The sequence below is a fragment of the Etheostoma cragini genome, chromosome 4, assembly GCF_013103735.1.
Source record: "Etheostoma cragini isolate CJK2018 chromosome 4, CSU_Ecrag_1.0, whole genome shotgun sequence".
Classification (NCBI taxonomy): domain Eukaryota; kingdom Metazoa; phylum Chordata; class Actinopteri; order Perciformes; family Percidae; genus Etheostoma; species Etheostoma cragini.
The window spans coordinates 26,281,830-26,306,659 of record NC_048410.1 but is presented as its reverse complement, the minus strand read 5'-3'; the positions used below and the strand labels follow the sequence as shown (position 1 = coordinate 26,306,659).

At 38.6% G+C, this 24,830-nt stretch overlaps 1 protein-coding gene across 1 annotated transcript; it reads left to right on the top strand.

Annotated features, from left to right (window-relative positions):
• The first annotated feature begins 169 nt into the window (after positions 1-169).
• On the top strand, positions 170-24,391 carry si:ch73-267c23.10 (serine incorporator 1). Its single transcript, XM_034870044.1, has 10 exons — positions 170-539; positions 5,206-5,367; positions 7,178-7,371; positions 15,739-15,818; positions 15,909-16,046; positions 16,290-16,459; positions 17,545-17,635; positions 20,347-20,548; positions 21,671-21,898; positions 22,499-24,391. The coding sequence occupies exons 1-10, from the start codon at positions 501-503 to the stop codon at positions 22,632-22,634; spliced, it is 1,440 nt and encodes a 479-aa protein (XP_034725935.1). The 5' UTR covers positions 170-500; the 3' UTR covers positions 22,635-24,391.
• The last annotated feature ends 439 nt before the right edge of the window (positions 24,392-24,830 follow it).

Sequence of the window (24,830 nt, the reverse complement as noted above, 5' to 3'; positions counted from 1 at the left end):
TTTATTTAAGGGTCCGGCCCCAAAGGAGACTGTCTGGTAAAATTCTGGCCCTCTGACAAATATAGTTGATGACCCCTGTAATAGACTGTCAATAGACTGTAGTGTATGGTGAAAGGCCATACCACATGGTGTACTCTGTGGTCGGGTTGGACCGTTCACAACGTCGTTGTGACGTAACCAGCATTATGCATTAGACGCACTGAGCGGAAAGAAATCCCAGCTGTAGCTTCTGAACCGCATCCTATGACCGTATCTGCTGTATCCATAGACCTGCTGTAGCCGACCAAACAAGCCAACCACATTGAGCACTTCTTCAGGATTCACATCGCACACTGAGCTGTTCTGTTCTGACAGTCTCTGGTGTGACGACTGCCCCGCTGCTGCCTCTCAGTTGATGTAACTTACAGTTCCCGGGTTTGTGTTTAAATCTCCAGCCTGGAGGGACAGAACCAAAGTAACGGGAGGAAGAACACGGTTTGACGGACTGAAACTGTGGAGACATGGGGGCTGTTCTGGGGGCTTTTTCCTTCGCAAGCTGGGTAAGTTCTTGTCAATGTGAATTATGTTATAAACCACACGGTTTTACATGAATGGGAAATGTAAGATGGCGTCATGCACAATAATAAGCAACAGGTAGGCTAATATCGTAACGTTAGCATATACCGCTCTTCTGTAACTTACGCCAAACTCCACTCAAATATCTCAACGTTTAGCTGATAAAACAGTACGTCTTTCTGCTATTTCATTCAGTTATATTGGTGTGTTCTCTCTTCAGCTGCTTGCAGCTTGCATTTTCAGGAGAAAACGGAAAACTGTATTAAAATATCTGCCAAATTAATTACTTAGCTATGTTTATTGTTTAAGTCTGCACTTATTTTATGTTTTTCAATATGTGATCAAATGGTTAGGGTTTACCACCAACTACAACTGGAAAAAACAGTTTATTAGCCAAACCTTTCACGGTTGGACATTTTTTTAAAGAGTATGCATATGTCAGATTCCCTCAGCATGCCATATCCTGAAATGTACGCTATGTGACATCAAGCACATGCGTTTATAGCTCAATAAAGCGAAACGAAAAGTAATTATTGGTGTCCGAATCACCTGCAAAATGTTTTTAAAAGCGTCTATTGTAAAGTGTACTAACATGAGGGACACTAGACGGATTTGAAGCCCACAGCAAAGCAAAGGGTTAAACATAACACACTTGATCACCTTCGTACACGTGATTAACTGGATTAACTATGCTTTGTTGCCTTGAACAACCACAACAAGCACCACATTCATAAATATGGTCAACGTGTACAGTATACAAATATTCCAGCCAGGTATAACATTGATGGCTCATCAAAGTCAAGAAAAGCTGTGTGTCCAAAACACATTAGGAATTTATACTTGATAAAAAAAATTAAACAGGAAAATGCCTGTTCTTTTCAGTAGAGAACTGTGAAAACGCAAGCTAAATGAAGACCATGTGGATGTTACTCTCATAAACAAATTTCCCATGCAGATTTATTTTGGTGTACTGTAAGTCAGGAGGGAGCGTGCCTGGTTGGTCATGTGCCACTGTGTGTTATCTGGCACACATGGGCTCGCCTGGGGTTAGACTAAGCTGACCTTGTCTGCCTGGCGGGAGTATTAACTTGTTGACAGTCTTCCAGTGCTTCCTCACTCAGTGTTTGGGGTAGGCCTAAGAAAGAGAGAGAAAGAGACATCTAAAGCACTGTAGCACAATGTAATGTATTGTAAATACATTACAGTCTGCACAGTCTGTTTGAGCAGTGTCTTAAATTGTTTCTGCATCTTGTATATCTTCATACACATCTGTGTCTTGTGTAAAGCACTTATAACAGCCTTGTTGTTGTTAGGTGCTACAAGTATAAAAGCAATTGTGTGCACATCCTACCTTTTGGCAGGTGCAGGACAAATGAAAAATACTGAAGTGAAAAAATGTAGTGTTTGCAACACTGCTTTATGCTCCCAAAATCTAATACAAAAGGCAATGTTTGGACCCTACTGGGTCTTCTTCAGGCAAATGTTGGACTCCTTTGACAAAGGGATATATGTAGGCATTACAATCAGCAGACCCAACATATGACTTCAATTAGTTTGATTAGATCTAAACAGCCAAGAAGCCCCACTTATGACTCAATTAAGAGAACACTTTCATATATATATTTAACAGACTTATCCATCTCAAAAAAAGGGTTGTTAAAATTCAATATCCCCAAAAGGGTCCATAAGTACTGGTCATGAGTATAGGAACCCCTGCTTAAGTTGACTAAAAAGAAATTTGGAAATTTATCTTATTGCCTTAATTAAAAAAAAGGAAAAAATCCAACCTTTAAGGACACCAATTTTCTTTGAATAAATAAACGTTCTTCTTTAAATACAGGGGGCATGAGTATGCAATCCCCTTTGATAAATTCCCATAGAGGCAGGCAGATTTTTATAATTAAAGGCCAGTTATTTCATGGCTACCCCCCCCCCCACATCATCACATACCCTTCACCATACCTAGAGATTTGAATAGTTTTGTTTCCGTTAGCCTAATAGCTTGCTTGATTTGCATTGAGAGATGATTTTATGGAAAGTTCCCTGTGCCAATCCCTAGGTATGGTGAAGAGTATGATAGAGACCTTAAGAGACCTTTACCGTTAGCAGCCCTAGCTAAAGGTCTCCTTTAGCGTCATGTAACACACGCTTGGTCGTCATATAACACATGCTTGGTCGTCTCCTTTAGCGTCATATAACACATGCTTGGTTGGGACTACTGGCGTCCCTTTTGACGCTGTTAGGTTAAGGAAAAGCTTGTGGGTAGGCTTACAGTTCAGTGACTCGTGGCAAAGGGACCTTTAGCGTCAATTGGTTTTCTTTAATGTCAATAACACTTGACCAAGTGTTCGTATTTTACGAGATGGGAGTGAGAATGTGTTAAAATGGTCTTATTTCATTATTATTGTTGTTATTACATATGTTGTCTTACATCCTTGTTTTGCTTTTGCAATCCGCATTACAAGATTTGATGATGATTACACACAAAGTAAACTATGGGATCTGAGTTCTTTATGTTTGGTGGAGTTCTTTTTAAATCTTATAGTAGTTTGGTGTTTTTATAGCATATTTCTACGGAATCATATTGCATTTAGAAAAAAAGCCCTGTGTTTCTAAATTGACAAGACAGAAATTCAGAAAAACAAAAAACAGCCCTCTTGTGTGAAGCTTTCTTAGCCTTCTTGAATGTTTGATATCCGGAAGCAAACATGGCCCACCTGTTTAGTTTAATTTAGTTTAATTAAAAGTTTTATTTTGGTTTTGGTAAACATGTAAAAGCAGGGCTTTTTTATTTAAGTGACTACATTCTGTATTTGCCAATTCACACGCTAATAAAGATTTAAAGGCAGGCTGTCAGTTTTCAGTAATTGAGTATTTAATGCCAGTATAACAGATCATCTTGTGCATAAATACAGAGATTTCATGCCCTCCTACCCATCCCCCAGTCTGATCATCATTTTGTTCTGTAGCCATGACTCCTACAGTTAACATGCATGGGAAGTCATAACTGATCTTTTCCCAACAAGATTTTCTCCTGTTTGCCCTGTTAATGAAAAATTATTTTGTTTTCCTATTGTCAAGCTCTGCACCCTAACCATGTACTCCTGGCAAATTTGTTCAAGAGCTGACTCGGAGAAAGACTAAATAGTAGACTCTTTCAAGCCTTTCAGATACAGACCAAAAGTCAGATGATACTGCCTCGGCAGATGACTTTCAGATGATGGTTTAACAGTTTCTTTTCTCACATTTTCATCTCATTTACCGTACTTACAAACAGAGAAAAGCCACTAGTAGGGCTGCGCGATTATGGAAAAAATAATAATCACGATTATTTTGGTCAATATTGAAATCACAATTATTTTACACGATTACTCATTAACCTTTGGATATAATAGATAGTGTCCAGACTATAATCTTTTTGTTTTTTATCTCACAGAAAGAGTCTTTGGATCAGAATAAAATCTGTTTTACTACTGTGAGTCAATTCAGCTTTTACAGATATCACACATAACTTTACACAGCTAGTGAACAATTCCAGATACATAACACAATATTGCATCACACATCACATTTTCACTCAGTATGACCACTACTAGCCTACTGTCATTACTAAACATTGTGCTAAAATATGAACTATAATGTCGCCCTCAGTGGGCTTATTTACTAGCTACTGTACTTAAGTAAAAATCTTGCACATATACAGTACCTTAGAATAACGTTACGTGACTCATGTTGACTCATTTTAAATACAGTTACAAATAATATAGTAATAGTAATAATAGTAACAAATAAACTTAATGGGAACATTACTAGGTTTTTTCATGTTGGTTTTGAGCGGTAGGCCTGTGCACCCAGCTTGAAAAAGTTTTAAACAGTAAGTGAATACAGCGTGTTGGGAGAATACAGCGTCTACTACTATTCATTTTATCAGAATAATAATTTATTTGTCATTATAAATTATTCAGATTAATGAATATTTGAAATAGATAGTCTGCCTATAAGTGGCCATTATGATTGGCCATTATAAATGCCAAAACCAATAGTATAAAGTGAGAGACAATGTCAGTTTAAGCTTAGGCTAAATTGGGAGTAGTGAAAGAAGTTAACGGAAAAAATGAGGTATGAAACATACGCATATTTTACATACGCATCTGTCTTCCTTTACATAGACTAAATAAAGGTATTTCTACCGTAAATTGGTGCATTAAAGTGTATCAGAATGCAGGAACTGAAGTCTTTGACGCTCAAAATGTTCTTGGGGGAGGACAGCCAGACGTCCCACTTTGATATGTTGATTCTAGTCGATATATATATATATAGACAAGTCCATATACAGTATACCCGCTAAAATAAATTAGACCACACCAGTGTTGAAGGGTTAGTTAAACTGTAACCATTGAAAGGAAATGAAATGTCAGTTGTTGTGTAAGTGGTGTTAATAGTTGTTCCGTTGTTTTTTGAAGACTAAAAGATGACAGCAGTTGAAGGACATAATTATATCATTACTCTTTGTCACCTGTATGAGTGCCTCCTCATTCTGCACATTTAGTTTTAGTTTTTTTGCGTAATAGGCAACATGTTACATATTTTTAGATGTTCCTCACTGAGGTAAATGCTGAAATGCCTCACGTGTATTGTGCCTGTCCACAGGTGCCGTGCCTGTGCAGCAGTGCCACTTGTCTGATGTGCAGCTGTTGTCCGGGCACCAGGAACTCCTCAGTTACCAGAATCATCTATGCCTTCATCTTGCTGATGGGGACCATCGTCGCCTGCATTATGCTTTCACCGGGTGTGGATCAGCAGCTAAAAAGGGTATGAGTGGACCATGGGAATAAAGTAAATGAAGGCATATAATGGACATTTCTATACTAGGGCTGTTGGAACTATTTCCAAAAGTCAAACATAATTTGAATAAGTGCTGGGCATAATATTGATATTATATCGATATCGTATGAGACTAGACATTCGATTTTGGCTGTTTGGCTGCGATCCACAACTGATGATCATTTATCCAAAAATGTCATTGTGTTGATATTTTGTTAAAGCAAAATAGTCAACACTACAATATCGTTGCGGCATCAATATTGAGGTATTTGGTAAAAAATATTGTAATATTTGATTTTCTCCATATCGCCCAGCCCTAATTTGAATACTAACAAATACAATACTATTTGAATGCTGAAATTACTATTTGAATGTGATTTTTTAATAAATATGTTGGCTAATTTCCCTCCTTTCACCTTGGCCTACCCGCATGTGAAAACAGAATGCTTTTGTCATGTCACAGGAGTGAGAAACACAAGGCATTGTGAGGTCTCAACATCACGTACTGAGAAACGGGGGGGGCGTGACAGGTTGTGGCTGGAAATCAGAATAAGGGTGGGAAATAGTTTTAACATGACTTTAATATCAACGTCCTTCAAGCCAAAATGCTTATGTTATCAATAGTTAGCTCGTTCTGGTTTCCTAACTGTGTTGTGAGATATAGCTGGGAGCTTCATGGAGAGAGCTAAAGTTTTTGTTAGCTGCCAGAGATTTCTGAGTTAGCTTATACTTCATACTACTTTCTAACAGCTGTGTTCTCAGTAACGTGATAATCTGCAAGAAACAGGTTATTTATAAATCACGAAAATAGTAGCGGCAGCATCGTTTGTCTTAGTTATGAATGCCGGTTAGCATCGTGGCTAACACTATTGTTACTTACCTAGCTAGTTTATGAAAAATTGTTTTGGCTGTGCTTTCTAACATGAGCACCGTTCACCTTTCTGCTGATTTGTTGTTGTGTGCTCGTCGCGGACATTCAAATGGTATTATAGAGGAAGATAGAAAGCTCTGTTTTATACACAGTAACGCTCTATTTCTGTGTCAAACACATAATAGGAAGTAATGTGTGTGTGTGTGTGTGTGTGTTTGTGTGTGTTCGTTTGTTGGGTTTTAATAATAATTTGTAATTCTATCAGTGAGCACTCAGCACTCAGGATCGGCAAAAGAGCTAACAAAGAAGAAATTGTCAGATTGTGGCATTAACTTCTGTAGGGCAAAGCAGACCCTTTGAGGCACTGGAGCCACAACTGTCTTTCAAGATCTACATCATAATTGTTGGATTTTATTTTTTGTGTCATTACTTATTGCTGCTTATACTAATGTCTTGCTGCTGGTTGCTCTGCATGGCTTCTTGAGAAAGCTTTTTTTTTTTGCTGTTGCTGTCTTTATGGCATCTTGTTGTCTCCTAAAATTTAGCCATTACTAAGATATTGTTGCTTCCTGTTGCTCTGGTCTCAAAACATCTTGTCAAAGGACTACAGTTAAAAATTACGCTGGCAAAACACTGGCAGAAGTGTTGATTAATGTGACTGGTAAGATGGTCTTAAAAAGGTCTAAAAACAGATCTAAAACAGGTCTTAAAACAGTCTTAAAAGTCTTGAATTTGACTTGGTGAAACCTGCAGAAACTCTGATTATAGACATGACTAAATAAAGTCAGTTAAGAGGTTTACAATGTTGTGTTTTTGAATATTTGTTTAATTAGCCTGTGCTACTCAATAACATATAGAGTGAAGCTCCTGCTCATTTGACCCAGTTTAAAAACAAGTTAAGATGTGACTTCCTGTGATTTGCTGTAGATTCCAGGTTTCTGTGAAGATGGGGCTGGCTCCACTATCCCTGGTCTCCAAGCTGATGTCAACTGTGAAATGTTTGTGGGCTACAAAGCAGTGTACCGCATCTGCTTTGGCATGAGTATATGGTTCCTGGGCTTTGCCATTCTTATGATAAACATCAAGAACAGCAGAGACCCCCGTGCTGCGATCCACAATGGGTAAGCACTGCAATAACAACACACGCTCTTTATTCCCATCACATCGCAGTAGGGCAGTATCGTTCCAACCAATTCTGTGACTTCAATACTGCTTCCTTGATGATTTAATAAAATAAAAATAAATTACATTACACATTACGCCACAAATTCTTTTATTTTTCATCTTCTACTACATATATTATTAGTATTGGCTGATATTTCGCATTTACCAATCTATGGGTATTAGCATTTATAATGGCCGATAAAAAATCTATATACTGTATATATGTATTTTATTATTCATTCATCAGAATCATTTATAATGGCAAATAATTGATTGTGATAAATGAATATTAAAAAAAATAAAAATAAAAACGGACGGTCAACCACAAGTGTTGATGTTGCACAGTTTGTGCACCAGAACGCTCTACAACGTCGGCAACTCTGATACATTTTTTTTGTTATTATTTTTTTGTTCAAAGGAATTTAACTTTACTTTCTTACGGTTGTATTTTTATCCATTTCATTTATAAAAATTTTTATATATTTTTGATGTTCCTCTGTTCTGTTGTGATAATAAAACAAACTATTATCATATTATTTTAGTGAGAACTCATGGTCACCTCACAGGTTGACAACAGGTAAACAACGCGTTGTTTGCTCGTTAACCGTAACCATTTCCGTAAGCCTATTTACTATTTAACATATATTACTATTTAACATGCAAAGGGTCCTCTCAGTTGTTCTTTTCTTTGTCATTTCTTCTTTTTTGTGTGGCTTATAATAAAATTATGTTATTAAATAAATTCAATAAATTTAATATTCAGTTATAAATTATTTTCATCAAGATAACGTTACCGCCTTTTGCTCCACTGCTTCCTTTTTGAGCGACAGTTATAAAAGTTGATTACCGTCTACTAGGTGCAGAGTCGGTTTTGAGGATATTACAGCAGATTGTTGTAGGGGGGTGGTTGCGTCATGCCGAAAGATTTTGCTGTTGCATTGCAAGGGAGCAGGGATTAAAGTTCTCCGTCGCTATTTGCGGATCTCCGTCAGTTTGATGTTAGAAATCAAATAAAATCAATCAAATGAGATTGATGCAGTTTTGATAAGAAAATTGTGTGTGTGCGGGGGGGGTATCACTTTTTCTTTTTTTAAGACAACTACAAATAGGTCCAGTGAATGAATGTGAATTTTGTGATTTTTAATGTTTACATTCCTAATAGTGTTTTTGAGAACATCCTGTGTCTTTATCAGTGACAGCTCAAGAAGATGCGTCAGCCATGAGTTTTGCTACTGCAGCCTTGCTACATGCTTGTCACATTTGCTCGTTTGCTTAAAAAACACGCATCTGGAGGACAAAAGAATGGTCTAAAAGTTTTTGGGATTATAGTAATTTATGAATGATGATGAATGAATTGATACAGCTGATAAGGTAGGGCAGAGCTAATTTTGCAGGGCCTCCAACCCCAAATGTTTTAGTGAAGCCCTGAATGTCTTTTGACAAGTTGACTGACAAATATGAAACCCGACAATAACCTATGTAAACCCCCAAAATCATTATTTATTCATTGTGTTTATTGGTGTATATTTTCAATGTCTTATTTCATTGGGCTTCTTGTAAAGTACGCTCTCTGCTGTAGCAGATGTGTCACGTTTGTGCTCTGTGTATTTCAGCCGTAGTTTCGGTTTTCTACCTCTGATATATAGCAGCGTACAGCCACTTCCCTAAACTTTGTCTCACTCAGAGACCACAGACCCAAATGGGACTCTGTGTCTGCCAGAAGATGAGCAATTGCATAATTATTATTGTTATAGCCTATTATAACTTTATTTTTCTCAAAATATCACAACTGCTCCAATTCTCAGAGAACACAGATGGGATGAGTTATGTTTTGAATGTTCACAACGTTTTGAACACATCTGAAGTATTACAGTCCAGGGATTTATTAATTCATTTAAATTAATTAATTTACCCTTGAGTTGAATAATTGGAACATGCAATTAGTAATAAGAGCTAAAATAAACATGTACTGGCTATTAACAAGCTGGGCAAACCAATCCCCCTTTGCATTGCATTCAGTTTATTTAAATGGATTTGAACCTCCTCAAGTCCTAGAAATGCCCCTGCAATACCCCTTTACTTTACTCTGTTTAAATCTTGTTGTACATTAACAACCAATATGCAGCTATCGCAAAAGTGGTGCTATCAGTATAGGTAGATGTGAACAGCTTATGAAAAAAAGTTCAGTCAAAAGATTTTGTGGCACAGTGGTTCCTTGTAATTTAGCTGTTGTATCAATTTTTTTCTGTACAAGCTTTCTTTATATATTTGCAATGTCTAGTGTGTACATATTATGAGAAATAATTGTTTAATGCGTTACACCAAGGTGTTTTCCTGAATCATAAAACAATCTCTAAAAATAGGAAAGTAGAAGCATCAATGTCATAATCTTAATATCATTATGATCATCATCATCATAATTATCATCCTTAAAGTGTTGCTGCCCAGAAAAAAAACATTTGTATTTCCAAAGAATTTGGTTTACATTAGGCTACAATGTACTGTATCTACATGGCTACATTCAGGTAGTGAACCTTTCTTATCTCACAAAGGAGCATTAGGGACTTTTAAATGTCACACTTAAGTTACAAAGTTCAGAGAGGACAACAGTGTTCAGCCATACACTTAAATAAACAAAGAGCAGCATTTAAATCAGTGGTGGAAGAAGTATGCAGATCCTTTACTTAAAGGTCCAATATGTAATATATTTGGTGTAACAAAAACGCTGCTCACTTTACCGGAGGACCAAGAAAGCAGGCCATGGCTGTTTACAACGTGCAGCGTCTTCAGTGGCTGTAGCCGACAACGGTGAGTTATTTTAAGCCAAGAAAATAATCTAATTTGGGAAGAGAGCACTGTGAGTGGGTTCAGTGATTGTTGCCATAATTCCAAGCCAAGAAAGTCTGCTTAGTTGGGTGGAGAGTATGGCAAGGTAGTGTTATTTTGGTGGAACTGCAACCAGTTTAGAGGCCAGAAGCATTGAGAGAGTTGAACTTCTTACCTTATACGAAATTACTTGGCGGTAGCTAGCAGTTAAGTTCTGTTGACAACTATATGTCACTCAACATACGTCACATACTCTGTTGTACTGATTGGTTGTAGGTCTATCCAGTTGAGGCATTTTCACTGGAACATGCCCCATAATCACAGCCCAATGGAGCAGTGTCAGACTCAGGTTCTGACTAGAATCTGAGTTTGACGCTACACCTACAGTAGCCTACATGATAAAAAATACATGAAACAGTATTTTTCTGATTATCTTTTATTGTATAAACCCTCGGACCAGTGTAGTGAAGAGGGAAAATTCAAATATTCACACACTTTGTGATCAATAACAGGTTGTTCCTTCATCCAAAATAGATTTGGCCTTCACAACTCAATTACAGTAAGCTGCTTTATTTTAGGGTTTAGTGAAGGCGGGTAACTTTTGACCCAGAGGACAAGGGTTGTATACACAAAAGCCGTTATTTATTTTTATTTATTTTTTTATTGTGTGGAGCTGCCGAACCCACTGGCGGTGCCTTGACTGCTGCTGCTACGGGCAGAGATTAGAGCTCACCTATTCTTAGGCTTAACGGATGGTATACATGGTGGATGGTTTTTTACTTTTAATACTTAACGTACATTTAAAGTCAGGTCCTTTTTACTTTCTCCTTAAAGGTGCTCAAAGCGATGTCATGCGTGTTTTAGGTTACAACACACATACAGCAAACATCTCATCGTTACTATCCGCGACCTGCCTGTCCCCAGAACACACTGTAAAAAACTTGGTCTCTGTAGACAGCCCAGGGTCTAAAAACAGCAACAAAAACAAACTGTGCCCACCTGCACCACGAAGCATACACAAACGGTGTTCCAGCGTTCCAGCCATTAACCAGCAAGAAGGGAGGAGGAGGGGACGGGATGAGGAGGAGAAGGGAGGGGCAAGCTAGTTTTGTTTGAAAAAGCTTTTGACGTCAACAAGAAGTAATGTCACCCAACATTGCTTAGAGCACCTTTAAGTAGGGTTGTCATTGTGGTACTTCTACTTTTACTAAAGTAAATATGTCACTGGTTATTTGTACTTTTACTTAGTACTAAGATTCGGTACTACTACTAGGAGTATTATCTAAAAGTGGCACTAAGGAAGCACATTACATTTATTTTTGCTACACTGCTATTTAAACTACTTTTACTTCATTGGAGATTTTGTCCTACAATGTAAAGGAACATCAATGGGTTGTGTTTTTTAGCCAGAATATACTAATTTATATGTTTCTGTTTTTATGGTTATGTATAAAGGGGCAAATACGGCTTCTAATGAAATTCCTCATTCAGTACTTATACCATAATTCATGTTGTTACTGCCAGTGATGGGAATGGGATTGATTGGCTATTTCTGCCTGCCTATGGTGAGATGTATACTCCGATAAAGGTCTGTCAGACCAAAAGTGATAGATCTTTTGTCTCTCGGAGCCTCTTAGAGAAGGTGCTCCGCTGTTGGACCAGGTGCAGGGTGGTAAGGATTATCCATGATTGATACCAGTTTGTCCAGTGCCCTCCTCTCCACCACAGATTCAAATGTTGCTTCATATTAAACTTTTATGTTGTATTTAGCTACTGTAAATGGACAGTTCTTATCTAGCGCTTTTCTAGTCTTATACAGCACAGGAACCAATTTCCAATTGGCAGGCTACCGGTCTACCACTAAGCCACAGCCGCTCCTACACTGTACAATAAAAGTTAATAGGGGCAATTGTGCAGACATGTATTATTATTATTAAGTGTCTGACAACTGACAATGAACATTTGCCCCATAGGGTTTTAGCCCAGTCTGTAAAAGTGTTCAGAATCATAATCAGCTTTATTTGTCAGATATGAAGACACATATGAGGAATTTTGCTTTGGATTATACATTTCTCACAATGTGCTTGCTCATATAAAACAAACAACGAAGACAAACAATATGAAGTGTTCCGGAGTAAATTATTTTATGATAAATTATTATTATTTAAATTATGGAGCATAGTGCAAAGGATGCTGGAATTAGGGTTGGATGGTAAAATAAAAAATAAAAATAGCAACAGTATCAGTTTCAATAACGTCATAAAAAAAATGCAATGTACTGGGATAAATAGTATTGTGTTACTTTATTACAATATGAACAGTATGAACAGTATGAACACATGAACAGTTCTGAAATAGGAAATAAGAATGATGAATAAATAAAAAATAATAAGTGAGATGTGAGAATAGGAATGATGAATAATACTAAATAAGTGGAATAATAAGTGGAACCAGTAAACTGTAGAGACAATGTTACTGGGCACAGCAATTGAACCTGACACTGTGAGTCAGAAATCAGCTGTTCATCAGAGTGATAGGCTTGTGAAAATAAACTGTTCCTGAGTCTGTTGGTGTACAGTGCTCTGGAGAGAAGCGGGAACAGGTTGTGCCTGGGTTGAGATGGGTCTGCAGTGATTGAGATGGGTCTGTTTTCTGCCTGTTTCCTACCTCTGGAAGTGTATAAATCATGAATGGAGGGCAGGTTGGCACCGATGATCTTTTCTGCAGTTCTCACTGTCCGTTGTAGTCTGCTCCTGTCCTTTTGGTGGCAGATCCAAATCAGACAGTGATGGACATGCAGAGGGGAGACTGGATGATGGTTTTGTAGAAGTGGATCTTAGGCAGGTTGAGCTTCCTAAGCTGGCGCAGGAAGTACATCCTCTGCTGGGCCTTCTTGATGATGGTGTCAGTGTTGGGCTCCCACTTTAGGTCCTGGTATATAGTGGAGCCCAAAAACCTGAAGGATTCCACAGCAGACAGGGCTGTTGAGTTTCGTAATGGGGGGAAGAGTGGCGGGGGTCCTCCTGAAGTCCACAATCATCTCAACAGTTTTTAGCATGTTGACCTCAAGGTCGTTCTGACTGCATCAGAGAGCCAGCTGATCACCCTCCCGCCTAGGCCGACTCATCACAGTCCTGGATGTGGCCGATGACTGTCGTGTCATCAGCGAACTTACGGAGTTTAACAGATGAGTCTTCTGAGCGCAGTCATTGGTGTAGAGAGAGAAAAGCAGTGGGGAGAGCACACATCCCTGAGGGGCATCAGGGCTAATAGTCCGTGTGCTGTATGTTATGTTCTCCAGCCTCCCCTGCTGACTCCTGTCAGTCAGGAAGTTTTGTGATAATGGTGTTGAATGCCAAGCAGAAGTCCACAAACAGGATCTTTGCATAAGCACCTTGAAAGTTGAGGTGTTGCAGGTTGTAAGGCAGTCCCAAGTTGACTGCATCATCCACAGACCTGTTAGCCCTGTAGGTAAACTGCAGGTGGTCCAGCAGGGGGACTGCGATGTCCTTCAGGTGGGCCAACACAAGTCTTTCAAAGGACTTTATGACTATAGATGTCAGGGCGACAAGCCTACAGTCATAGTCCCTAAAACCCTCCAGAACTATAGGAATAGAATCCTCAATAGAGCTGTCAGCATGGCTACAGTGCTAAAAAGAAACCTTGGGTTGTTCTTATTTTCTTCTTTTAGTGATGATTAATAGTCTGATCTGTCATTTCTGAGGGCCTTCCTATATGTTTTCAGACTGTCTTGCCAATCTAAACAAGATTCTTCCAGTTTGGTGGAACACCATTTACTTTCAAGTTTTTGCGATGTTTGTTTTAATTTGCGAGTTTGCAAGTTATACAAGTGCTAGTTTCCATTGCTTCATCATCTTCTTTTTAAAAGGAGCAACAGCGTCTAGAATGGTCCAAAGCAAGGACGTAGCACCGTCTACAAAATTTGGTAGGGTCTAAAGTTAGCATATTGAGGCCCCTGTTACTTAAATTTAACTATAGCACTGTCAGATATTATTATATTATATTATTTAATTTCATATAGTCACGTAGTAAGAATTTGAGTTTTTACAGAATGGTTTGATAATAAAGGATTCTGCGGGAACTACTACAGTGAGTGGCCTTATGCTAAACCAATAGAATCTAGTAGTGAGTTGAAAGCAATACCAAGGTTATCGTTGTCAACGTCCACATGGATATTAAAATCACCTAGAATAAGTACGTTGTCTGATTTAAGGACTACGCATGATAAAAACTTGAAAATTCAGATAAAAACTCAGCATATGGACCTGGAGCTTGGTAAACAACAACAAATATGATTGGCTGTAGTGTTTTCCATGTTGGATGTAGAAGGTTAAGAACAAGTGAGTTATAATTTATCAGTGTAAACGAGTTACAATTTTGTTTAGGTTCAGCATTAGTTATCAGGCTTGAATCAAAGATGGCTGGACCTCCCCCTCCTTGGCCAGAGCTTTGTGGAATTTGAGTATTATGGTGACTGGGAGGAGTGGCATCTTTTAGACTATTACATTCTTCATGGCACAGCCATGCAAAAGGCAGAAAAGATCAATTTGATTATCTGACATCAAATCGTTTACTAGTACTGCTTTAGAGAACAGAGATCTAATAATTAACAATCCTTTTCTGTTCTGTCATTACAGTGGTAGTTTGTATTTAGTTTTATTTAGTTTTATTCAATAATGTTTTTTTAAAGTGTTATTTTGGTATTGGTAAAATATCTGGCGGCACTGGGGTCTTCTTGTATGTGATCACCTGCCTGGTTTGACAAATACACTCGTGTATCGCGCAAGAAGTAGAGGAAACGCCAAAACTGTCACAACAGCGCGCCGGCCCGGTGTGGCCAGACAGATTTAATAACATGGACGCCAAAAAAATGAATAAATAGCTGCGCATGCAATGTCTTCCAGCTGTAACATATAATAGGAGCAGTTTCTCATTTAGACTGTTGTTGTGTTGGTTATACATGCAGTGTTTACATACAGTATGCGGTTTTCTCAAACTGCCAAACTTTTTAAATAAATTTTTTTTCAATTCAAAGTAAAAATAACCTTAATATAATCTTAATATTTGTAGAAAACATGTCATCATTCCCTCACCAACATTTTGAACAATTCACATTAATTTAAGTTTTTTACAATTTTGTTTCTGCTTATGGTTCTTAACGTTCTTGATTCCAATTCTCTGAGGGATGGGTTGAAAACAGATCACGTACTTAATTCACAGAGAAAAGCAAACATTTACAGCCATATACAATCAGCCAGTTGCTCAAAAAACTACAAGAATCCCTGTATGTGTTAATGAACAGTCCAGAACACAGTTACCACATCCTTCTTCTGCTGATCACTGAGCAGATCAAATTGTTTGTTCACGTGTTTTGGACAATGTTTGACGTTGAGGCTCACCAGATTTGCATGCTCTTGATGCAACTCTAAAATGTTTCTATTCTACTGAATAATCAGCCATTAATAATTTGTTTTCAGATTTTGGTTTTTCAAGTTTGCTGCCTTGGTGGCAGTTACGGTTGGTGCCTTTTACATTCCAGATGGGCTATTTAACTACAGTAAGAACTTATCTCAGATCTTAACATCTGATATACACAGAATAATATCTGATATCAGTAATTGAATGAGCTGTGTGTCTGTTTTTGCAGCTTGGTTTGTCGTGGGCTCTGGCGGAGCTTTCTGTTTCATTCTGATCCAGCTGGTGCTGCTGGTGGACTTTGCCCACTCCTGGAACGAGTCCTGGGTAGAAAAGATGGAGACTGGCAACTCCAGGGGCTGGTATGCAGGTCAGTGTCTCAAGCTGTAGCACGATTACACGCTGCATTAAAAATCATCACATCATGCAGAATGGGTTGTTGGACTCATACTTCCACAATGTAATACACAGTAAAAAACTGCTCACAGCTAGGGGAAGAAACATTCAAATCTGTGGGAGCAGGAACTGAACACATGTATATATGTCTTATATACTTCTTTATGAATGTGTAAAAGAAAGAAATAAAGTCTTTTTATTTTATTTTATTTTTTAGCTTTGCTGGTGGTCACTATCCTCAACTATATCCTGTCATGTATTGCTGCCGTGCTGTGCTTCCTCTTCTACACCAAGCCTGATGGATGCTCTATCAACAAGTTCTTCATCAGCTTCAACCTGTTGTTCTGCATTGTGGCCTCAGTTGTCTCTGTGCTGCATAAAGTACAGGTACTTCAGTTTCAACCATTCAGTCAGGCAACAATGTACCTTAAAGCGCTTGGAATTCCAAAGTAACCCCAACCTCTAATGGAGTAGCTTTCAGGACCTCATAGTGGAGAAACACCACACAGTGAATGTGCTATTGTGGCTTTTTTTTTTTCATAAGCTGTAAGCCATACATATTCTATCATGAAACAGACCCTGGCCTTGAAAGTAGCTGATGTAGACTCATCAGATCAGTCACAGGGAGGCAATGTGGACAAATAGGGGAGGGCCACACGCACATATGCGGAAGTGCCAATAGATGAAAGGTTATTGGGAGGAAGTATGGGGAGTTTTGAAGGAGATATTAGGAGATATTTGTAACCAGAGCATGGTACAAAGCAGACCCACCTACAATGGAACAACGGCTAGGTGTAGCAGAAGAAATATATGACATGGAGATTTACCCATATATTGAAGCTTCAGGAAGGGAAATGTGAGATAAGGTGGGAGAAATGGGTTTGTAAAAAAGTATAATGAACGATACCAGAAATTAGGAGATTCATAATCAGATCACAATGTTGCATCACATATGCTCACATGTCAATTTTATTTGAATTTAGCCAGTCCAGCAGTAGGGGTCATCGCAGGGTTTTCAACTTTTAATGCAATGCAATGAGACATAATCCAGCAAGGCACTGTAATATTACGTCATTGTCATCGCCTGAAAAATGTCCCAACGAAATATATGAAATAGTTTCTGCCATGACAATCCCATCTGTGAGTGTTTTGGCGTTGGATATGTATTTAAAGGCGTGCGTACTGTTCATTGTTTCACAGATATCTGAAACAACATGGCCACACCAACGCAGCCCCCTACTCTGGTTGAACACAGGGCTGTTTTCAGTCCCAGCATAGGATCAAGGGTGTTGGTTCTTGTACTCATTGTAAAGTCATTTGAGTCAAATTTGTGACTTGACAGATGACACCAAAATTCCTTGGATTCAGCATCACAGAGAACCTGATCAATGAATGGAAGTTGTTCGGTATTCATGCACTATTTTACATTTTAAATTTAGATTTCTGACTATTTCATCTGTGTGTTTCTCCAGGAGTCTCAGACACGTTCAGGTCTTCTTCAGTCCTCCGTCATCACCCTGTACACCATGTACCTGACCTGGTCTGCCATGAGCAATGAGCCTGGTAAGAATGTTTGCTGGTTGCTGGAAATATTTCTGTAAACAATGATGCACTTATGAATAGGGTTGGGCATTGTTTGGATTTAAAAAAAGTGGAGTGGGGTGGAGTTAAAACTGGTCACATGCCTATCTTTACAAATAAGAGGAAAGTTTTATTTTGATTCAATGGCTATTTGCAGTTTTACAGTGATTTTTCAATACAAAATAAAGCCAAGCTCGAGCGCTGCTTACTGTGCTCCGGGGCTGCAACACAACAAGCGCCTGGCCGCTTTGGAAACCAAAACTTGCAAATATTAAATTGGGAAGCGATTATCAGATTTGAAACCTCTAAACAATTCCAATAAAGAAATGATACTATTGGTATCATAATTTTTGAAAACATTCCAAGTAGGAATCAGTTCTCAAAGCCCAACCCTACTTATGAATTAACAGTAACAGCCATTCAGTTCAAGAAGAAACAGGACACTGTTTCAGTATTTGTCATTGTTGTTGTTTAGCATTGCTACAGTCATTTTAAAACAAAGCCTTTTATCGTAATTTCTCAAGTGAAAGCCGGGACCTTTATTTACCTGAACCGCAGAAGGTACCTGGGTTTTATTAGAGGCAGGCTTTCTAATTTCAGGAATTTCTAATTCCATCTGTTTGAGAAGTATAATTGTTTTATATAAAATGTTTTAAATGAAAAGCCATAGCGTTCCAGTGGACAGAGAGCATTCCTTTTTTAAGAAACATTTACAGAAATAGAGAATTACAGAAATGTAGATGGTTTTCACCGACGTCACGTTCTGGACAGTAACTCGGATGCGCGGCAATATTGGAGATGCTCGGTGTGAACAACTGAACGGAGTATAATGGAGTATTTTGCACATTGGATACTTTAAGTGAATGTGAACAACAGAAAAGCATCTGAGATGCAAAGGCATATAGGGAAGGACTTGGACCACAAGAAAAGGTGCGATATTTCAAGAAATTACAGTTTATTGGCGGTGCAAATCCCTATGAGTTGGCTCTCTCTTGTATCCATGACGACCCGGTGATTCTTCCTTCAGTTGCGTATCCCAATATAGCTAGTCAACGACCTGCATTTCTTGCCGAGCCTATACCCAGCAGCTGAACTTAAATCCTACAAAGGTTAGGAAGCCTATAACCAGATGGTGTGTGGATGAGTGAGGGAGACGCAGTACCAAGTCATTAATGACCGTTGTGTTGTGAAGGCCAAAGTAAGTAATGCAATAACGTCTTTAATCAACCTAACCTTAACTGTATGACATCATTGCGATACAATTCATTTCAAAGACCCCCGGTTTGCTATCTACACTGTACACTACCTGAGTGCATTTGATCTCTACTAACCTCCTTTCCTCTGATAACTTCTGGCATTCCTCTCCCTGGTTTTGAATAACTTTTGGAAGTCCATTTTCCAAATGTTTTTTCTCCGTCTGACCTATTAGTACAACCTGAAACACGGCAATAATAACCTTGACGATGTTCAAGATCTGCTTTAGTGCTTGTGTATTGTTTTGATGCGGAGTATATCCAATATGGCGACCTTTGGTCTGATAACGCGTTGTGAAAACACTCTATAAGTATATACAGCCAGAAGGGCGACAGAGCAATTTGGGTCAGAAATAATCAAACACCAACACTGTATCAGTTTGAACCCTGTAAATACACCGGGTATTTATTTAAAATACAGGTAATACAATACTGCTGGGAAATTAAGATACAGTAGTTGCTGTTTTGCAGCACACCAGTATCTGATTAACGTTACAGACGTTACAGCTAGCTTCATTTCTAGCTACAGGCTAACAATTTTTCTCCCACCTCCAGCTAGCTAGCTTCGTTTTTAGCTCCAGGCTAACTTGTTTTCCTCTCACATCCAGCTAGCTAGCTGTGGTCTGCTCCTGTCGGCTAATCTTGTCAGCTCATCTTGCTGTTTCTTCTCCTGGGGTCAATGTAGAACTGTCTTGCAGCTTTTTCACCTGAGTTTTCCTCTGCATACTTTAAAACTCTTTTTGTTTTGTTGTTGAAAAGCTTCTACTATCTGTTGGCACCTGTACGTTACTACACACTACACAAGTAACTTATATAGCCGCACTAAAAGACTAAAAGACTGGTAGGAAAATACTTTACATGTATACCGTAATCCAGAAAAACAAAGTGTGGAAAAAAGCATGAGTAAATTGTTGAATCTGTTAAATTAAATTGGTAAAAAATTTACATTACGAGACACTTGAATGCACATTATACGAAAGGCACTTAGGAGAGTAGGAGAGTATACACACTAGTTTTTCCTTTATTTGCCACTATCAGAGGCCCGGCTAGTCTTTTTTGACAAATTGCGGTATGTCATGTGATTATGAGTAATATGCTTTTGTTAGTCATGCTTTTGGTTGTTCTGTTCAAAATGCATGCTGTGTGTTGTACTGCTGTAGTTAATTGATTCCTCCATGGAATGTGTACAAGTATCCACAAGCAAAGCATAACTATTGCTCTGAAACAGGTAAACTATCATTATCACGCTACTTTTATAGATGGTATGTCTTGTGCTTCCAAGTCTTTTTTTCCCAGAACGTAGCTTATTTAAGGCGATTTGAAAGCCAGGAACATGTTTGCAAATGAGGTTTCATATTTTTTATCAGAATCAATCTCCGTCACCATTTCTACTGAGCTGTAAATTCAAACATTGTGCTTGTTTTTTTCTCCTCCCCTCAGATGAAGAATGTAACCCCAGCCTACTGAGTATCTTTCACCAGATTGCAGCCCCCACGCTGGCCACTCTAGAGGTGGAGAACCAGACATCTGTGGTGATCATTGACCCAGAGGAACCTGTCTTGACAGACCCGTACCTGCAGTGGTGGGACGCCCAGAGCATTGTGGGGCTCGCTATATTTGTTCTGTGCATCCTCTACTCAAGGTAGCATCACTGGCTGAAATAGGAAACAATGTGACCACTACTTCATTTACAAACTTCCTACGAGGTCTAGAAATTTTCACATGAAAATATAGTGGCTGCGTTGGTCTGGTTGTCGTGATAGGCAGTGATAGGCGGAATCAGAAAATGTTAACTGACTATTGATTGGCTCCTCATATCTAAATGGCATGTTGTTGCTCAGACAGTCAGTGTGACTCAAACTTGTTTCAACTGACATGATTTCATTAATTCAATTACATTTTATTTATAGTATCAAATCATAACAAGAGTTATCTCGAGATTTATAAAGTACAAAGTTAGAATTAGAATGGGCTGTCAATGGGAAACTGTGGCAACAGGTTTTCATCACAGCTCAGCACTGTCTTTGGAGGTCTGATTACATCACACAAACACCCTCTTCTTTGTCATAAACAAATGCATGAAATTAAAAACAAGTACAATTATGTGACAAACACTCATACATTATTTATTGGTAAAATCAGTGCATTTCTAATCTTCTCGGTTTCAGTACTAAATAAGTAAACTGAGTTTCAAAGTTTAGTTTGTTTACGGTCGACTTCAACATGTAGCTCTGTTTTTTTTAAATGTGGAGTGAGACACCACCGAATTATCCTCCTGCTATAGTTTAAAACTTGCCCTGTTTAAGCCTGTCGGGTGCTAACTATAGCAGGAGGATAATTCGGTGTAGGCATTCAGTGTTTTCATTTGTCTTGCTACTGACAGCACTCCAAATAAAAAAAAAAAACAGAGCTACATGTTGAGATTGACTGGAATTCTCCTTTAATAAGTTTGGCAAATGTAACAGACAGTCATAAATATCAAAAAGTTAGGCCCTAAAGCTTTAGCTTTTAAGTCAACAAAGTGAACAGGAGTGTAAGTGCTAAGAAAAAAACATGTTTAAACTAAAATCTAATGTTACATGTCAAAGTCAATTTGAGGAAGATAATGTGATATCAAACGTTCTAGAACGACTACGTTTCTTATGAGTATGAAAGTGCCTTTTCATGTGATTTGTGGCTTGCAGCTCAGGGCCATTGTGAAACAGATTGTATTTCATATTTTAAAAGGACATACAGTATCCATTTATCTGTGTTGTGCCCTCAGCATTCGTTCGTCCAGCACCAGCCAGGTGAACAAGCTCACCATGGCATCCAAAGACTCGGCCATCCTGGCGGAGGGCGGAAGCAGCCTGGACCTGTCAGACGAGTCCACAGGACCCAGGCGGGTGGAGGACAATGAGCGGGACATGGTCCAATACAGCTACTCCTTCTTCCACTTCATGCTCTTCCTGGCCTCACTCTACATTATGATGACCCTCACCAACTGGTACAGGTTAGTCCTCCCCCCATCAAAGCCCACCTTTTCATCCAGCTGCTTAAAAATGTTTGACAGAAATTGGGACAGTTGCAAAAAAACTACCAAAAAAGAAACTGTTGCTGAACCTAGCAGCAGACACAGCACTCAATGCAGGCTGAGCTGTTATTTTGCCAAGTTTCAATCTGTAAAATAAGAAAGTTTGTGGCAATGTCAAGCCAAAACTAGTCTTGCATTGCCGGACCTTCCTTCAAAGCACTGCAGAGGAGGGTCTGGCTAGTCCACATAGCATTCGGAAAAAAATTCGAGAAAAATCAGCTCAGGTTTATTGGTATTTTAGACCAATGACTTGGGCAGCGCTAAGATCCGGATGGAGCCACGGTATTGCTGCAAAATAGTCTCGGGAAGGAACTTTTTGTGGTGGAACACGTGTTTGTTAAAAGTAGTTTTAGTTGTGCAACAGAAAACTCCGATTGGACAGATAGTCAAGCTAGCGGTCTGGATTTACCCTGCGGAGTTTTGGAGTAGTTAACCATAGGCCTTATAAACCCACCACAAGTTTTAAATGCCAACACAAAGAATATTGAAAGACCTTTTGTTGTATTCTCTTCTTACCAGCCCCAATGCAGACTACACCATAACCAGTAAGTGGCCAGCAGTGTGGGTGAAGATCAGCTCCAGCTGGGTGTGTTTGGCCATGTACACCTGGACCCTGGTGGCCCCCATGATCCTCACCAACCGGGACTTCAGCTGATCATCAACTCCTACTCTGGTTCCACTCTGTCCTCTACAAACCTCTGTCTTTACAGAAACTCTGAGCACATTGCCTACATCTTACTTTCATAATTTATACTTTTAACTGGAATAATTGGTCGGATTCAGAGGTGCCATAACAGCTGCTTCAGGTATTACCTGCACTGATTTCATAGATGCAAGGACAATTACACACGTTCCACTGAAGCACAAAAATACACTTGATGAAAAACAATCCATTTGTTTTTGCAAAATTATGTCCACAATAGGGGTGCATGATATGGAAAAAATATGCATTATGCGATAACGATATATATCACTTGAGATAAATAAACAGATATTAAAGTGCACTCCATTATGCTCTACTGCTGATTTTAGTATTCAGCTAAAATACAAAAAAATTGCATGTTAAGTTTAAAACAAATGAAAGGAAATCATTTCCATCATTCTTTAATTGAAGGTCCAATGGCATGAACATTTCACTTTATGAGTTTTTTTAACATTAATATGAGTTTCTCCAGGCTGCCTATGGTCCCCCAGTGGTTAGAAATGGTAATAGGTGTAAACCGAGCCCTGGGTATCCTGCTCTGCCTTTGAGAAAATGAAAGCTCAGATGGGCCGTTCTGGAATCTTGCCCCTTATGACCTCATAAGGTTACCTCCCCTTTCTCTGCTTTGCCTGCCCAGAGAATTTGGCCCACCCATGAGAGAGACATCATGGCTTTCAAACAAGCAAAGTGGCAGTTGATCAAGGCCACACCCCTAGTCTCCTCAATAGCTACAGACTCAGAAAAGGCACATACTAAGGAAAGCTCATTGTTGGACTGGTAAAAGGCATCACTAAGAATCTCTGAGTGTCTTTCACGATGCGTTTAATGCGGCAGTTGATATCGCGATGGCAATAGAAAACTTCATATTGTGCAGCCCTAATCTGCAATAAAACCAGTGTCACACTGGTTTCCGTGCTCTTCATCTAAAATCATTATTGCTGTAAGAACAACAAATAAATTTAATCAAATTCTAACATTGTTTACACTGCTTAAAAATATGATTGTATTATAATATTAACGATGAGGGCTGGTTTTTGAACTGAACACAGTAGTAAACTCATATAGTTTGCTGCTATGCCTTCCAATGCCTTATATGTTTGTCAAATGTTTCTGATATGTGAATATATTGAATGTATTAAGAGTAATATGAATGTGAGTGTATTAAACAATGATTGGTAAACATTTCTGCAGTATGACTCAAAGTCAAGTTTCTGCCAAATATGTATGGTCCAAGATAATTAATGTGAAGGTGTCTTTGAGATGACACAACAACATTAAACACATAGATGCAATCAAAATATTAGTTTAATGCCACCATGGCTTATGGTTTTATTATTTTCTGTACATCGTTATATGACTCCAAATACAAAGTATTACGGAAGGGCTTTAAAGTTTATTATGATTTTACTTGTAAAGAATGTCAACTCTTTTGAATCCCAGAAATAAGTTGTGTTTTGTAAGACATGTGAGGGAATGGTAATTGAATGGTTAAATATGTTTAAGAATTAATCCTGATTCATATGACACAAAATGACCAAATGCCTTGTAAGCCAAAGTGATGGACTGTAGTTTTTATGTGATGTGTGTGAGTTCTCAGTGCTTCTAAAATTTCTCTTTACACTGATTCATGTTTGCTTTGACTCAAATGTTCACAACAGAGATACAATGTGCAAAACTCTTGACATGAATAAATGAGCTGGTCCGTCTTGCATCTTGTTTATCAGAGTATCATTGTTTAGGTTCAGTTTAATTACTACTACTGTACCCGCGGGTAGATTTGACTTGCAGTACACAAGGCATTGATGTTGATACACATTTTACAAAGAACACAGACAACAGACATACATGATGAAAGTACTTAAGCCTCCAATAACCACTAAAACACTAAGTTAAGTTAGTATGACAAACGTACACAATTTGAGTTGCAAAACATGCCTGTTCAGAATGGGCCGATCGCTTGGCCTTTGGGATTGCTGCTTACAGCTTTCTTGTAAAAGGCTCATGCTGCCTCCTGAGCAACACACCTGCCGTGACATAGTTGTGTTACTTACCGAAGTTGGGACTATTCACGGTCAGAAACACTGGTTATATACTCTCTGATCTGATCATGGGGGGAAACACTAAGAGCAGATGTTTAGATATGAAAGA